Raw genomic sequence first — 18487 nt, 5'->3', positions numbered from 1 at the left:
GGGCGAAAAATTAAGTATCCCCAATCTTCTCGAAACTCTGGATTCTGAGGGCACTGAGACTTACACCTGAGTGCAAAAATGGAGGCTCTAGACCCTTCCAGAGCTGAGATATCGAAACTCAAAATTTCGACCAGAAAAAAAAACGACAGTGTTACCCCTTACGTTTTTTTTGGGGGGGCCGAAAAATTAAGTTTCCCCAATCTTCTCAAAACTCTGGATTCTGATAGAGGGCCATGAGACTTAGACCTGAGTGCAAAAATGGAGGCTCTAGACCCTTCCAGAGCTCAGATATCGAAACTCAAAATTTCGACCCGAAAAAAAAAAACGACAGTGTTACCCCTTACGTTTTTTTTTTTGGGCGAAAAATTAAGTATCCCCAATCTTCTCGAATCTCTGGATTCTGATAGAGGGCACTGAGACTTACACCTGAGTGCAAAAATGGAGGCTCTAGACCCTTTCAGAGCTGAGATATCGAAACTCAAAATTTCAACCCGAAACAAAAAGACAGTGTTACCCCTTACGTTTTTTTTTTGGGCAAAAAACTAAGTATCCCCAATCTTCTCGAAACTCTGGATTCTGATAGAGGGCACTGAGACTTACACCTGAGTGCAAAAATGGAGGCTCCAGACCCTTCCAGAGCTGAGATATCGAAACTCAGAATTTTGACCCGAAAAAAAAACGACAGTGTTACCCCTTACGTTTTTTTTTTGGGGGCGAAAAATTAAGTATCCCCAATCTTCTCGAAACTCTGGATTCTGAGGGCACTGAGACTTACACCTGAGTGCAAAAATGGAGGCTCTAGACCCTTCCAGAGCTGAGATATCGAAACTCAAAATTTCGACCAGAAAAAAAAACGACAGTGTTACCCCTTCCTTTTTTTGGGGGGGGGCCGAAAAATTAAGTTTCCCCAATCTTCTCAAAACTCTGGATTCTAATAGAGGGCCATGAGACTTAGACCTGAGTGCAAAAATGGAGTCTCTAGACCCTTCCAGAGCTGAGATATCGAAACTCAAAATTTCGACCAAAAAAAAAAAAACGACAGTGTTACCCCTTACGTTTTTTTTGGGGGGCCGAAAAATTAAGTTTCCCCAATCTTCTCAAAACTCTGGATTCTGATAGAGGGCCATGAGACTTAGACCTGAGTGCAAAAATGGAGGCTCTAGACCCTCCCAGAGGTGAGATATCGAAACTCAAAATTTCGACCAGAAAAAAAAACGACAGTGTTACCCCTTACGTTTTTTTTTGGGGGACCGAAAAATTAAGTTTCCCCAATCTTCTCAAAACTCTGGATTCTGATAGAGGGCCATGAGACTTAGACCTGACTGCAAAAATGGAGGCTCTAGACCCTTCCAGAGCTGAGATATCGAAACTCAAAATTTCGACCAGAAAAAAAAACGACAGTGTTACCCCTTACGTTTTTTTTTTTTGGGCGAAAAATTAAGTATCCCCAATCTTCTTGAAACTCTGGATTCTGATAGAGGGCACTGAGACTTACACCTGAGTGCAAAAATGGAGGCTCTAGACCCTTCCAGAGCTGAGAAATCGAAACTCAAAATTTCGACCCGAAAAAAAAAAACGACAGTGTTACCCCTTACGTTTTTTTTTTGGGCGAAAAATTAAGTATCCCCAATCTTCTCGAAACTCTGGATTCTTATAGACGACACTGAGACTTACACCTGAGTGCAAAAATGGAGGCTCTTCCAGAGCTGAGATATCGAAACTCAAAATTTCGACCCGAAAAAAAAACGACAGTGTTACCCCTTACGTTTTTTTTTTTGGGCGAAAAATTAAGTATCCCCAATCTTCTCGAAACTCTGGATTCTGATAGAGGGCACTGAGACTTACACCTGAGTGCAAAAATGGAGGCTCGAGACCCTTCCAGAGCTGAAATATCGAAACTCAAAATTTCGACCCGAAAAAAAAAAACGACAGTGTTACCCCTTACGTTTTTTTTTTTTGGGGCGAAAAATTAAGTATCCCCAATCTTCTCGAAACTCTGGATTCTGATAGAGGGCACTGAGACTTACACCTGAGTGCAAAAATGGAGGCTCTAGACCCTTCCAGAGCTCAGATATCGAAACTCAAAATTTCGACCCGAAAAAAAAAAACGACAGTGTTACCCCTTACGTTTTTTTTTTTGGGCAAAAAATTAAGTATCCCCAATCTTCTCGAATCTCTGGATTCTGATAGAGGGCACTGAGACTTACACCTGAGTGCAAAAATGGAGGCTCTAGACCCTTTCAGAGCTGAGATATCGAAACTCAAAATTTCAACCCGAAAAAAAACGAGTGTTACCCCTTACGTTTTTTTTTTTGGGCAAAAAACCAAGTATCCCCAATCTTCTCGAAACTCTGGATTCTGATAGAGGGCACTGAGACTTACACCTGAGTGCAAAAATGGAGGCTCCAGACCCTTCCAGAGCTGAGATATCGAAACTCAGAATTTTGACCCGAAAAAAAAAACGACAGTGTTACCCCTTACGTTTTTTTTTTTTGGGCGAAAAATTAAGTATCCCCAATCTTCTCGAAACTCTGGATTCTGAGGGCACTGAGACTTACACCTGAGTGCAAAAATGGAGGCTCTAGACCCTTCCAGAGCTGAGATATCGAAACTTAAAATTTCGACCAGAAAAAAAAAACGACAGTGTTACCCCTTACGTTTTTTTTGGGGGGGCCGAAAAATTAAGTTTCCCCAATCTTCTCAAAACTCTGGATTCTGATAGAGGGCCATGAGACTTAGACCTGAGTGCAAAAATGGAGGCTCTAGACCCTCCCAGAGGTGAGATATCGAAACTCAAAATTTCGACCAGAAAAAAAACGACAGTGTTACCCCTTACGTTTTTTTTGGGGGACCGAAAAATTAAGTTTCCCCAATCTTCTCAAAACTCTGGATTCTGATAGAGGGCCATGAGACTTAGACCTGAGTGCAAAAATGGAGTCTCTAGACCCTTCCAGAGCTGAGATATCGAAACTCAAAATTTCGACCAGAAAAAAAAAACGACAGTGTTACCCCTTACGTTTTTTTTGGGGGGCCGAAAAATTAAATTTCCCCAATCTTCTCAAAACTCTGGATTCTGATAGAGGGCCATGAGACTTAGACCTGAGTGCAAAAATGGAGGCTCTAGACCCTCCCAGAGGTGAGATATCGAAACTCAAAATTTCGACCAGAAAAAAAACGACAGTGTTACCCCTTACGTTTTTTTTGGGGGACCGAAAAATTAAGTTTCCCCAATCTTCTCAAAACTATGGATTCTGATAGAGGGCCATGAGACTTAGACCTGAGTGCAAAAATGGAGTCTCTAGACCCTTCCAGAGCTGAGATATCGAAACTCAAAATTTCGACCAGAAAAAAAAAACGACAGTGTTACCCCTTACGTTTTTTTTGGGGGGCCGAAAAATTAAGTTTCCCCAATCTTCTCAAAACTCTGGATTCTGATAGAGGGCCGCGAGACTTTGACCTGAGTGCAAAAATGGAGGCTCTAGACCCTTCCAGAGCTGAGATATCGAAACTCAAAATTTCGACCAGAAAAAAAAAACGACAGTGTTACCCCTTACGTTTTTTTGGGGGGGCCGAAAAATTAATTTTCCCCAATCTTCTCAAAACTCTGGATTCTGATAGAGGGCCATGAGACTTAGATCTGAGTGCAAAAATGGAGGCTCTAGACCCTTCCAGAGCTGAGATATCGAAACTCAAAATTTCGACCAGAAAAAAAAAAACGACAGTGTTACCCCTTACGTTTTTTGGGGGGGCCGAAAAATTAAGTTTCCCCAATCTTCTCGAAACTCTGGATTCTGATAGAGGGCCATGAGACTTACACCTGAGTGCAAAAATAGAGGCTCTAGACCCTTCCAGCGCTGAGATATTGAGATATTTATAATGGCATAAATGCTACATGGGATCTCAATATCTCAGCTCTGGATGGTGTTGTGTGAAATGATGCAATTTATTTTATGATAACTATATGTAAACTGCTTGTAAAGACTTTATAACCAGTCTTTTATGTAAAACAGCTTTTATATGAAACAATGTGTAAACTGCTGGTAAAGACTTTATAAACAGTCTTTCATGTAGAACAGCTTTTATAAAACCATATGTAAAGGCATTATAGATAGTCTTGTGTTATACAGTTTTTATACGTAAACTGTTTATAAGAAAGACACAGAAACATATTGTAACAAATGTTTATTATAAGAAAGACACAAAAATGTATCGTAACAAAATACTTTATTAATGCAATGTAACCAGTATTATGCATGTGAGTAGTAATGGAAAAATGTATTACCTTAATAGTGTGTTCTAGACTAAAAGGAGAAGGAGGCTGAGTAACCATGCGAGGAGAAGAAAGATCAAGATAAAGAAGGCCTTTTATAGGAGATTGTTGAAGGGATTAAAAGAGTTAAACTTGGATCCAGGACTAGGATTGGACAGATTGTGCATATGACTTGATTATGTAAGAGAGAGGTGTGACATGTAAATATATTATAAAATGTACATTGAAATGTATGGGGTTAGACTCTGGAAACTGGACCAGACTCTCCATTGTTTAATGTGAACTTCCATGTGAACTGCATTTATTGTACTAATTTTGTTAAACTGTCTGAGAGAAAAACTTTGGAAAACTCTATACAATAAAAATACAAATAATAGATAAAAGAAGTTTGCCTGCCAAGAGTCTCTGCTTGCAGTAAAGAACTTAGCCACGGAGGGGTCTTTCTACTGGGGTGTAAGTATGAATTTGTGTACTTGATATCTAATGTAGAATTTGACCATCTTTACCTTGCCTGAGAATAAACAAAAAAACGACAGTGGTACCCCTTTCGGGTTTTTTTTTTTTCGGTGCTAAAAAATACGTTTCTCCAATCTTCTTGAAAATCTGGATTCTGATAGAGGACCATGGGACTTAGACCTGACTGCAAAAATGGGGGCTCTAGCCCCTCCCAGAGCTGAGATATTTATAATGGCATAAATGCTACGTGGGATCTAAATATCTCAGCTCTGGAAGAGTCTAGAGCCTGCATTTTGGCACTCAGGTCTAAGTCCCATGGCCCTCTATCAGAATCCAGAGTTTCAAGAAGATCAGAGAAACTCAAAATTTCAACCCCCTCCAGAAAAAAAAACGACAGTGGTACCCCTTTCGTTTTTTTTTTTTTTGGGTGCAAAAAAATAAGTTTCTCCAATCTTCTTGAAACTCTGGATTCTGATATTAGATCTGAGTGCAAAAATGGAGGCTCTAGACCCTTCCAGAGCTGAGTTATTGAGATCCAACGTAGCATTTATGCCATTATAAATATCTCAATATCTTTTCTCTGGAAGGGGCTAGAGCCTCCATTTTTGCACTCAGGTCTAAGTCCCATGGCCCTCTATCAGAATCCAGAGTTTCAAGAAGATCAGAGAAACTCAAAATTTCAACCCCCCAAAAAACGACAGTGGTACCACTTTCGATTTTTTTTTGGTGCAAAAAAATAAGTTTCTCGAATCTTCTTGAAACTCTGGATTCTGATAGAGCGTCATGGGACTTAGACCTGAGTGCAAAAATTGGGGCTCTAGACCCTTCCAGAGCTGAGATATTGAGATCCCACATAGCATTTATGCCATTATAAATATCTCAATATCTCAGCTCTGGAAGGGGCTAGAGCCTCCATTTTTGATCAGAAGATCAGAGAAACTCAAAATTTCGAATTTTGTTGAGTTTTATATTAACTGTTTAAAAGTGGCATGATTTACCAGACTTCATTTCATTCAGCATGTTCACCTGCTGTCTTGATAAATGAACATGTACACACACACACACACACACACACACACACAAACATGTTTAGGTGTTTAAAGCAGTCACATTTATTGGCCTCTTCTATGCACATTTACTAAACAGCCAGACAAGCTGGCAAACGGTTTGAGACATTTTACAATGGGACTTTCCACAAAGTTTACTAAAAAATAAATACAAGACTCAAAAGTGTTGCACAGATCAAAAATATACAAAGGCTTATAATTAATGTAAACTTTGAAAACATTTTACATAAAAAACACCCTGGAAACAATTTGAAAAGGTATTATATTTACAAATTTGTACAAAAAACATTAGTTGCTTGAAGACTTCAGTCTAGTACCAGGAGAGACGTCACATAACTGTGTTCAGTACAGTGTTTGTCCAACTCTGAAATCCTTTGGTACACAAATCTTTGCATGTTACCATTCACCAAGCATGCGTTAACAATATTAGATTTCTCATTACTGATTGTGTTAACTATTCCTGTTAAAATAGCCTCAGGTACAGCAAGAAACAATGTGAAAACCTTCACAAACATACTACATCAGTGCAAATTTTAAGGTTAGACTTTACAATGTTGGAATGGTAGCTTACAAAATCGTTTACCTCTGTCTTCGAGATGGATAGTGATGGAAGTCTTAAGATTGCTTAGATTTGTAGTTGTGTTTTTCCCTTTGTGTAACATCTTTACCTAAAGCTAGATAGTTGCGGGTAGGTGTTAGTGATCAACAGCACAAATAATTGGTCCTGTAAAAATGATCCAAAGACTGAATCTCACACCAATAGCAAGGTAAGTCGCAAAAACACCAGGCGGTCAATGGTACAAAGGAGAGAAATGCCAAATACACCACTGGACATCATTAGGTTTCAAAGGTTCATTAACACGGTAGCTTATGTCATTAGTATTTTTTTATATTATTTATACGTGGTTTATTTTAATCTCTTTTAAAACCAGTGTTTTCCCAATAAAGCTTAACCTCTGAAAGAAAAAGTCCATAAATAAATCTGCAGGCATAAATGGATCAAAGCCCAATATTTCATAGACACTAGTTAACTCTTACGCTTTCGTACCGAAATGAAAAGCACGAGGTGAGTCTTGGAAACAGTAGTGCAAATCCACGTTCAATCTTTTTTACAACCTCTCTTCTTTGATTCGCACCATTTTCAGCACATCCTCATACGCATGGATTTACCGATCCAGCAAAGAAATATTGTCTATGTATGAGTCTTCTAGACGCAAAGCCCTCTCTGTCTCAGTCTGACTTGACTCTACATCTCTGTAGTCTTTCTTTGGATATTTTTGTGCTACTTGTTTTCCATCAGTGTCTAGAACGATACCCAACTTAGTCCTTCTAGTAACTTTCCTCATTGCCCTCTCAACATCGCAAACTCAAACCCAAAGCAAAAGCCGACTGACCAAAAGCACTTTCACTACACACTTCTACAAACTTCTACTTGTCCTTCTACACGTAATTCTGCCATAGTCCATTTTACTACATATAAATGTCTTTGAAAGAGATTGTCAACAGTGTTTCGATCTGATATATTAGGACAAAAACAGACGTACTGATGATGATGCAAAAAATGACGTACCAATATCAGTTTTATTGCATGCAGTTAAGTCGATCTATTAAAGTGAAATATATAAAAGCTACAACCACTGCGGTAGAGGCATAATTTCAAGTTGGCTGTAAAAAGCTTGCACAGTATTAGTCCTGCTTTGTGGGTCAGTGATCAATAATCAAAAACGTCACTTTACAATGAGCAGAATCATTAACATATATGAGAAACGATTGGTACGGTATTCACAGAATACATCTAGTGCCCGTGTTGCAGCCGTCGTTGTTTTTCTAAGATCAATTCATCGATATAGAAACAATGGGTTGATTTCTTTATTTTTTAAGAAATTTGCTTAAAAAATATAAATATTGAACAGAAGGGAAGAATCATCAAGTCTTCATGCAATTGCTTTAAAATGAGATCTTTTGAAATCTTAAAAATGCCAAAAGGGACAATTTTCCAGATCGTAAATCTCATTAAAATACATCCTAAAAAAATCCTATTCTATTTGTAGATATTTATTTTTTATGTCAATTGGCATTTTATGCGATTTCTCAAAAATGTCTGATGTTTTCTCAGTACCAAAAGAAGTGCAAAATAGTGGTTGGCCATCAGGATAATCCAACTCGGCTACATCTCTCGCCCAAGATGATCCAGTTGCTGGCTAATTCAGAAGTACTTAGCCCATTTATGCTACAGCTATCTATACAAAAGGCCACTCTTTGATTGTCCCAAGCTGTTCGCCATTAACAGTATGTGTTTAAGGTACAAGAAAGATTTCCCTTCTTTTAACATCTTCTGGACCCATTTTCACAGTTACCCCTGTACAGTACTGTTTCTAGACAATGCTAAATGTCTGTGACAAAAAGCATCCATGAATGGTACACAAACAAAGCATTTACATTAAATAAATGTGCTCATGGAAGTTATTGGAACACCACCACTGAAACCATCATCAGAATGATTTGCTCTTTTTGATACAAAAGGGTACTGACACTATGTAGTTTGCCTATGGTTTACGGTCCTCTTAAGAACAGATACTTCGAAAATATATAGTATGCCAAGAGCACAGCTTTATTGACTAAATGTCAAAGACTGTGTCTAGACTTAGTTGATGCTCAAATTCTAAGATGCATTTTTCAGGAGGAACGGTCATCATGTGGGCTTCCATCTGAGTTTTCCGTTTCCCCTTCTGATATGGCCTGCATGGGAGCGGTGTACAGCCGACTGCGTGTACTGTAGCGACTACTATTTGCAGCTGGTGGCATCCTTGACCGGCCTTGTCTAGATGAGGCAGATGTGGGAAAAGCTTTTGTGGAGAAGCCCTCGGAATACGATTTTGGAAAGGGGCTGTGGATTTGCTCATGATTTCCATCGGGAAACTGCTGTTGTAAAGGAGAAAGTGGCTCCTCTAGTGGTCTAGAACCCTCCATCAGGAGCTCACCAGGGCTTTTGGGCGCAATTGGGCTCTTTAGGATCTCAGTAGCTGACATGCGATAACTGGAGTCGGACCGACTTCCCTTTTTCAACAGCAGCAATTTGAACTCTTCGTTTGAGGTACTGGATTTTTTGGCACTCCTATAAATTGGACCCGGGGTTCGCTGAGTTTGAATAGATGGACTTGCAGGCACGTTTGGGGTGCTTGGCGAAGTTGCAGGATTAGTTGCAGAGGCATTCCCAGCGACAATGGTTAAACGGCTCCGCACTGATTCTCCAGAATCTTTCCTGCCTAGCATTTTTCGTTTTGACCTAATATGGAAAAACACAAATAAGAGACGATAATAATTTGGGGATTTTTTTTTACTCTATCCCCACCATTGATAGAATTTTCCGGCTTTCCGTGTTTTCACTTTTATACAGTAGGGGCGCTATTGGGCATCTTCTGAAAGAGTACTAAATCTCCAGATCAAAACACAAGCGAAGATGAGCAGAAACAAGTGATAGCAAATCACTAGCATAAAATAGCGCAATCGTCAACAATAAACAGCATATAAAAACTGCCTAATGTTACCGCACAAAATGTCGACCCAGGATAAGCTATAGGACTGTGCAAGCATTAGTGCAGTTGATGGACATATGTTTTGATTATCGGTCTGAATCCGATCAAGATGTAGTCTGCAATTTGCTCAGCTTTTTGCTCGAAATGTTGCTTTTTTATCAAACTTTCCCACATTCAAGTGTTGATAAAAAATAATACTTGGAGCTAGAATAAAACAGGTTGTTTAAAAGCAGAGAGTCTTTTTCTTTTGATAAATTGTAAGTTCAGATATTTATACAACAAAATATAATGCAACGTTTCATGGCCCCCAGTATATTTTGTTGAATAAATATCTGAACTTACAATTCATCAAAAAAGAAACAAAAGTGCTGGTGGTGGCAAGCAACGTTTTTTCAAATACGCTGGAAGGAGTTTATATTTTTTCCTGATCATCAGCAATATACCAAACTTGAAACACACCTGTGAATCATGGCAAAGAGATCCTCTGTTGTGCGACTTTTACTTGGTGAAAGAAAAACGCTATCATCCTCAGATTTGGATTCGTCTGTCAGAGGGGACACTGTTGGATCGCTTGGTGTGGACTCTGAAATAGAAACTCTGAAACTCATTCCGATTCAAAATGTCTGAAATATTAAAGAAAATGGCAGCTAGTTTACCTAGTAATGCAAAGATTACAAAAACATACCTCTGCTAAAATAGTCTTCTGTGTCTGGTGTTGACCCTTCCTCTACATGTTCCTGTGAGGCACTTCTGGTTGGAACACCTGATGTTACAGATTCTTCTCCAGCACCGCTAATTGGAAAATCTTGCAATGACTCTGATCTTTGCTTGACAATATCAGGCACTTGGTCAAGAATTTCTGACCTCTTTCCTAGACCATTCTGACCAGGGCTTCCCTCGTTGGGCTCAGATCTCAAAGGCTGGTTTTGCTCTATGTCCAGACTACTCTGGGGAAAGAAACTATTTGAGGTGCTCACCTTTTCTGCAACTTCTCGAGAATTCCCCAATGTCAGTTCATCCAGGTTCTCCTCAGGCTGGGCCTTAAAAGCAGTCATGCTCCAAAGAGGGGATGGGGCCAATCGGTCATATCTATTTCTTGCACCAAAATGGCTTGCTATATTCTTACCAGCTAGTCCATCTACTGGGGTAAACAGTGATTCACAATTGTCCTGAGAGGAAGGTTCTGCGAGAAGAGGTCTATAGGGTGGAGGTTTCCTAGTTTCGTGGGGTTTATTGTGAGTAGGTGGGGTGATGATAGTCACAGTGGGGCACTTAGGCCTAGTGGCAGTATCAGTGCTAAGTCGATCGTAGCTCCCTTCTCCAGATTTGCCAACCGAACGTAGCTGAACTGAACGAAGAACTGTAGGAGTGATTGCCAACGGACTAGTGATTGCCAGCTCATCACTTGAAAGACTCTCCCGCTTGGTTTCTGCTGAAGCTGCTGCCTTGTGTTTACTCTGGTGCAGGACGTGCATCTGTTTTTTGTGAATCGAAGGCTTGCTGACATTGGGAAGGGCACTTAGGTTAAGGTGGGTGGGAGGAATGATGGGCAATTCAAGGTCCCTTTTGGATGAGAACTGCTGCAAAGAAGCAAGTGAGGACTTCCTTTCTGGGACTTTGGGTTTCCTCTTGCCACCAGGAGGGGACATTGGGTGAGTGTTCGGGAAGAAAGCCGATGGAAGAGAAGATGTCGGTGTCTCTGACTGGCTTGAGTAGCCACTGGAAGGTGATGCTAGACCCACCAGCTTTTCTGGTGAAGGCAATCTAAACTCGCTTTCCACCGATGGTAGTGAAGGAGTGGTGGCCCTCGATCCTGACTGGGAAGTCTGGGATTCTGAGCTCTCCTGTGATTTAATGCATTCGATGACAGTGGTACCCGTAGCTGTGCTGGAGTTTGACAATGATCTGTAAGGATCATTGGATTTCAAGTCATTAAGAAGCCAGAGATCTGCATAGTCTGACTGGACCGCTCCCTCATCCTTAAAGGAATGTGTTTCTGTGGAGCCAAACAAAGCAACTTCTGGAATCTCTGTTGAACTCTCAACACCCCAAGCCCCCAGTGGCTCCTCACTCTCCAGCTGACTCGAGGAGTCTCCGTTTAATCCCACATGCCGAGTTCTCTCCCGGGAAGACGTTGATTTGTTCTGACCACCAGCAATCTTTGGTTCGTTCTTGTTAGTGGGAGGTCCAACGTGGCTGCTTATTGTCCTCAAGGATGAGCTACGTTTTGGCGGGGATGGCTTCACCTTTGGTTTCCTTAGAGAGAGACTATTTCTCCCAAGTGTGTTTGTTTGATGTCCATATTCTGCCTGCTGCTGGTCTACAGATGCATAGTTATAAGTGAAGCTTTTGCTACCTTTAAGACCACAGTCAAAGTGCATGGAGGTATAGTAGCCCTCTGCATCTACAGAATAGTGTGAGGCGGTGTCTGCTTTTTCAGAAGGTGGCCTTTCTGTTAAACTTTCAAAAGTGGCTATGCTAGCAAAACTGGGACATTCTAGGATGTTCTCCGCCCTAGAGTGCTCAGGACTGAAGTCAGGCTGGCAAGGCATGTTGTGCCTGTAGAGGGGATAGCTCCACTCACCCTCACTGGCGGTGCTGACTCCAGCATCATCAAGCATGTCAGTTGCAGTGGAAGTGAATGAACCTGTCCTATGGCTACGGAGGCCTTGCGATCGGTCTCCATGAAAAGGATCAATGATGAAGCCTGTGGAATCATCGTTAGTATTAGTAGCTGCGTTCAATGATAGCTCTGAATCACAGTGGGATGATCCGGTGAGTGGGGGTGAGGCTGCAGGTGGAATGGTCTCTGATGTCTGGGAGGGACATGTAGAGCTACTACCACTCCAGTTGCCACTCGAGGACTGGTGATCTTCCTTGTGGTCCATCTGGCTAGTCAGCACACCAGCGTTGGAAACGGAGTGAATGGGGCTACTGAACGTATCGGAGCTTGACGAAATCTCACAGCTACCCATGTCAGCTTTACGAGGCAGACGGGATCGACCCCTCTCCATCCAGTCATGCTCTGCAGTTCCAGCATGTTGCTTGAATTTCAAATCCTCTGGGATTGCCTGGTCATCAGTGCTTTCTTCATCATCTTTTAGAATATGTTCCCCTGGGACTGGTAGGAAGTCCTCAGCCTCAAACGGGGACAGTTCTTCCTCATCATCATCATCCTCATCACTTTCCTCATGACCTTCATCCACCAGTCGCCCTCCCTCACGCGGGAGGCTTCGGGAACGCAGACGGGAGCCTACTGAGGCGGTGAACATTGTGTCAGAGTTGTCAGGCAGAGAAGATATGTTCCCTGTGGAATGGGACAGTGACACAGTCACGCCCTGCCCCCTTTGTGCTCTGATCCGTCTACGTGAGGGTGCAGCCCCAACAATCAGCAGTTCTTCTGTCTGGCAACCAGAGTCCTTAGTGTTGAGGCGAGAAAGCGTGAGATCCTCTTGGCAAAGTTCAGGGTTGGTGTGGACTATCACAGTGCGTTCTCTTGCCACTGGAGACTCGTCAGAATCTTAAAAGGGGATGAAAGGGGTTTTTAGTCATACATTTTATTTTTGTGATATTTACTATCATCACATTTAAATACAATTAATAAAACAAGTAATGGAAACAAAAAGAGTGATAGGAGAATGCTTCACACACCAAAATCCTGCTGCACTCGTCTGGGAATGCCAGTGATGGTTTTCCGTCTCCTCAGCTTCCTCCGCCGTTGAAGAACTGACTGCGAATGGACTAGTGAGCAGCGCACACTGGCCTCTCTGTCGAACCCAACCCCTGCAAAGAGCAACAGACATGTGAGAGGGTGTTGGGAGCAAGCCACTTTTTTTTTGCCTCTCCATACCATGTTTCTCACACTCGTTTTTTTAAGCTATAATACTTATTAAAAGAACACAATTATAAATTAATATAATTATTTTTTTTAACAATACATTCTTGAATATATTTAACATATTATATATATTATAAATGTAATAATTTTTATGTTTCTAATATTTTACAGTACTTTAACATATCACATATAAAAAAATCATCATTATGCAAGTTTAAAATCTCAGAAGAAAAAAATGCATGTATTATAAAATCATAAATGTAACAAAAAAAAGGATGGTTTCAGTCATGTTAAAATATTTTAACTGACACAAAAATACATCAGACAACAATACGCAATGCCATGCAAGGTGAAAGGATCGACATATTCAGGACGTCAGAACAGAAAACAACCAGGGTTGAAAATGGGAGTTTATCTGTCCTACCCGACCCCAGCCTTACTCTCTAGACTGCAGCCTGCTGCCGTTCTCTTTATTTGAAGCTTTATTTGTTTTTATGTTTGTCCAGTGTCATGCATCATGACTCTCATGTGATTGCAGGCTTGGCCCTTTGAGCACCAATTACACCACTGCGCCTGTGATGTGCAATTTCCAGTCGACACTGTCTTTGATTCAATCCATGCTGACACGCACTGCAAAAGTCCTGTTCCAGTCAAGCCTGGAGTAGATATATTCAGCCTCTTTGTAATTCTAATGCAACTGATTAGCATGCACAAAACGCTTTCTTGACTCTTTGCATTATCTGGCACAAAGAACGTAACCAAGACAACTAAGAACTTTTTTGTTTCAAATTTTATGACTTGCAGATTTTAGCCTACTTTCCAGTGTGTCTAATTTTAATGTATTTGGGTGATCCTTCCATTTGGGCACTTGGGATGAAACCATGTTTCATCTATGTTCAAACATTTATCACATGCCATGGAATAAAGAAGACCTGATCATGGCCTTGTTTAACCTTCAACTAGCAAATTGTCTAAAAGTCTAAGAATATTTTTTACGCATTTAAAACAGAATGAGGTTTTAAAAGTTCCCCTAACTGAAAAAGTCACCCGTTTACTATATCCATCTATGTTTCAAAACTACTAACCTTTTATTAGTTAAATTAATGGCCACTTAACGCCAACTTAAACAGCTAGTAATGTGAACAATCAATTTCCGTAACTGCTTTTTGCATTAAATTAAGAAGAAACAACAGCAAAAATTTGAGTTTTTAAAAAGCTAAGATGCCAACCCCTTCTCTCTCTCTCTCTCTACATGTTGTTCTAAATGGTGATGGTCAGGGAATGAAGTGGCATTGAGACTGAAGAGGGAAACTTAATGGACATGTAAAAGATCTCTCACTTAGCAAAGCTGATATCGCTGAGGGGGAAGTAGCGTTGGCGCCCTCCTCTGAAAACAATACACGCAAAATTCAGCGTTCTCTTCTCACAAGGTGATCTTTCTCTTCATTGATGCCAGAAGAGAACTTTGGTCAAGATGTTCATGTTTTCATATGCATTTAGTTATGAGATTCAACATATACTGTTCCTGAGTTGAGTTATGCTAGCACTACCAAAACTATAGGCAGGTAAAAGCCAATATCTGATAAAGGGATTAAGAAAGGACCAAGTGAACCCCAACTACGAGTGTGAACACACCCTTAATCAAGAATTGGCAAAAAAGCTCCTGGCATTATTTGTTATTATCATTGCTCTTTACCTGCTAAATTTACACACTTTTACAACATCACTAGATCCTAATGGACCAAAGTTCTCCTTCAGTAGTGACAACTTCACCAGACTTTTCTTTAATTTAAACTATTCCTATGAACAACCATTTAAGTGTCAGACTAAGTTCTGACTCAGCATGCATTATCACCAGCTAACGCTAGAGGCATTTACCTGTTACGTTAATGGGAACGATGCATGAGGTGATGACTCGAGACTCCGTCTTCATCTTCTCTTCTGGGGTGGGTAATGGTAAGATTCCAGCCCAGTTTGTCTGTTTGTCCAGCGTTGAGGGCACGTTTGGGATCGGGCACTTCGGCCAGTGGCCCAGAGCCCCTGCCTCTGAATCCGAATCGACTGAAGGAGCAACCTAGAATGACATTACGGCAAAGAATATCAGAATGAGGTTTCTGTGGTTGAATATCAAATGAACGATGTTTCCAGTGTTGAACTTCAAGACCCCATGAATTCACTTGATTAGAGCAGTTAAATGATTAGTTCGCCCAAAAATGTTCTTCAAAACCGTAAGACTTTGTCATTTTCAGAACACAAATGATTTCAATAAAATCTGAGAGCTTTCTGTCCCTCCTTTGAGAGCCTATGCAACTACCACTTTCAGAACCCAGAAAGGTAGTAAATACATTTTTAAAATAATCCATGTGACATCAGTGGTTTGACTTAAATTTTATGAAGCAACGCAAGTTCTTTGCGCAAAAAACCCACTTTATTTACAAAACATTAATCTCCCATGCGTGTTAGAGTGGACGTTGTTGCATGAACCCACATTGGAGATTAATATTTTGGTAAATTGTGTTGTTTTTTTTGCGCAAAACAAAACACTCGCGTCAATTCATAAAATTGAGGTTAAACCACCGGTGTCACATGGATTACTTAAATTACGCCTTTACTACCTTTCAGGGGCTAGAAAGTGGTAGTTGCTTATGCTGTCAATGGAGGCACAGAAAGCTCTCAGATTTCAGCAAAAAAACTTCATTTGGGTTCTGAAGATGAAGTAATTAATTTTTAATAAATGAATCAGAATTTTAATTGTTGGGTGAACTAACCCTTTAAATGTTCCTATGACGTATTTCCCAATGAAACAAGAAGTTGGCCTTTTAAAAAAAGTTTTCTTTTAAATGGCCAATTGTCTTTATTTATATCATTCATAATCTGCTAGCGACTTTTTGCTAGTCAGTGGCTATAGCAATATTTAAAATTTGAATACTTTTGCTCCATATTTCCTGGAAATTAAAACTAATATTATTTGTTTATCTGCTAAAAATTAACCTTTAACTTGTAGAATGCTTCAATGCTAACCGACATACACTAAAAGGGACAAAAATCCTATTTTGGTTTCATGAAGTCATGGGAAACAACACTTGTAGAACATTTAGATTTTTTGTTACAAAAGCTACATGCACATGCATAAAGAAGCATTGACACATGCAAATGACAATGAAGATGCTAAGATATAAGAAAGATATAAGAAATTAAACAACCCAGGATACATATCTACATGAAGCATGCAACACAACACTTCAATGTTCAATACCCCCTTTTCAGCTGTCATCCACTGCACCAGCTGAAGTACACTTACTAAATCCTGTCAGATAGTTAACTTTGCAGCTAATCTAATGAGTTAAAGCTACTGTACAAACTTACCTTGTGAAGTTTACAGAGCGTAAAAAGGTTTGAAATGTTTAGGGCTGTCAATGTGCAGTGTTAAAGAGAGCTGTGATATCAAGTCTACGTGTTTCGCTTTCCCAGCCGCCCAATGAGGATCTCACAATAAACAGCAGCCAAAAAAAAGTGTTACCACGGAAACTTCTCCCAAAACCATAGGCGGAGGAGGAGGAAAAGAAAGAGGGAAGAGGCACAAAAACAGACGGACAGAATCAAAGGGAGTTTATGGCCTTTTTGTTTGCCGGCGCTGAAATGAGGGGCAAGGGGTGAAGTGGAGTATTGGAAAGCACGGGATCAAAGCAGAAAAAAGAAAAGGAGGGTATGGAGCCAAAATGAGCAGGAGAAGAGGGAAAGTAGGGGGCTGGGAATGAGCCAAATGTGACGGTTTGATTTCTCCATCTGGCTTGCGTTCAAAGGGCTATTTTGATTAGAAAAGAAACGAGACATCAGGGGAATGAAAGAATGCCATTCATGAAATTCGAAACCAGAAAAAGAAAGATGGGACGCGAGGAAACTTGAGAAACTGAAAGTTATAGTACGTCTACAAGACCTACAGTGCTTACACACCATGCATCATCACACACCCTTCACCATACCTAGAGATCGGCATGGGGTACTTTCCATAAGATCATCTCTCAAGGCAAATCAAACCAGCTATTAGGCTAACTGAAATAAAACCATGCCGATCTCTAGGTATGGTGAAGGGTATGTGCTGACGTGGGGATATTTTAATACCAAAGGCCTGGGAACTGGCCAAAGGAAATACTGAAATAACTGGCCTTTAAAAAATAATGACTCTATGGGAATTTAACATAGGGGTGTCCTGACTTATGCCCCCTGAATCTTAAGGAAGAAAATTTATTTATTTACGATACATTATAAATTTGCAAAGAAAATTGGTGTCCTTAAAGGTTTCTCTGTTCTGTGACGCACGTTCGTGACTCTCATCAAAATGAACGAATCTTTTTCCGAGTTCATTCAACGAACGAAACGGACGTATTGACTTGGAAAAAGATTCGCTCATTTTGATGAACGTGTTCGAACAGGAGAGTCACAAACACGCGTCACGAAACCAGTGGTGGAGGAAGTACTGAATCTCAGTACTTAAGTAAAAGTACAAATACCCAGATAAATATTTACTTTAGTAAAAGTAGAAGTAACACAATGACAACCATACTTAAGTAAAAAGTAAAAAGTACTTTATTTTAAATGTACTTTAAGTATTAAAAGTAAAAGTACTTGCATAACAATTTATTATCTTAATGTCTATTTTCTAATGATTAATAAAACATTTAATTCTAACTCATTCAACCTAATACTCCAATAATGATGTTCAATAATGATGGAAAAAAATGTCACCATTTCTGAAACAAGCTTGCAATTAGGCAATATCATGCTTATCCTTACTACGTTAATATGTTTGGCAGTAAACGCGATTCATTTAGGTGTAATTCTGAACCTCTTGGCTTGCCATAATCCTAACCAAACCAAACATATATTACACACGGTGCGTTTACTATGCACATAAAAACAAATTTTCGCGTATGAGTTGCGCTATAAACGCACTGCGTGTGAGACGCATTTAGTGTGACCGCCCGGGTTGATATACTATATCTATGGCAACCAAACGTCACTGGTGAGACAAACGTGCAACGAACGGACGGTCAGATTACGTTTTGGCAGGGGAAAAACTGATCAGAAAATGTAACGAAAATGTAACAGAAGTTGTAGAAATGTAGTGGAGTAGAAAGTAGAATAATTGCTGCAAAATGTAACGAAGTAAAAGTAAAAAGTAGGCACTATTTATTGTACTTAAGTAAAGTAAAGATACGTGAAAAATGTACTTAAGTAAAGTAACGAAGTATTTGTACTTCGTTACATTCCACCACTGCACGAAACAGAGCAAGGCGACCATTTGAGCTTATAAAACTTA

General features: G+C 40.1%; 1 protein-coding gene across 8 annotated transcripts in view; it reads right to left on the bottom strand.

Annotated features, from left to right (window-relative positions):
- Positions 1-5814: 5814 nt before the first annotated feature.
- The window catches only part of nhsa (Nance-Horan syndrome a (congenital cataracts and dental anomalies)), a 102620-nt gene continuing 89947 nt past the window's right edge, over positions 5815-18487 (bottom strand). For 4 of the 8 annotated variants that reach the window (XM_089124666.1, XM_089124668.1, XM_089124667.1 and 1 more), the window contains 6 exons: positions 15046-15241; positions 14507-14554; positions 12981-13112; positions 10015-12849; positions 9789-9912; positions 5815-9079 (listed from right to left, as the gene is read on the bottom strand). In XM_089124666.1, coding sequence (XP_088980792.1) covers positions 8470-9079; positions 9789-9912; positions 10015-12849; positions 12981-13112; positions 14507-14554; positions 15046-15241 — 3945 coding nt within the window. In that variant the 3' untranslated portion in view covers positions 5815-8469. Of the gene's footprint in view, positions 9080-9788; positions 9913-10014; positions 12850-12980; positions 13113-14506; positions 14555-15045; positions 15242-16533; positions 17194-18487 lie in introns of those variants that run through there. The other 4 variants (XM_039652205.2, XM_039652206.2, XM_089124670.1 and 1 more) reach the window with 2 other exon arrangements.

Source organism: Pimephales promelas, chromosome 20, assembly GCF_988280905.1.
Source record: "Pimephales promelas chromosome 20, fPimPro1.hap1.1, whole genome shotgun sequence".
NCBI lineage: Eukaryota > Metazoa > Chordata > Actinopteri > Cypriniformes > Leuciscidae > Pimephales > Pimephales promelas.
Note: the sequence above shows the minus strand (reverse complement) of the source record. Positions and strands in the feature narration are given on the sequence as shown.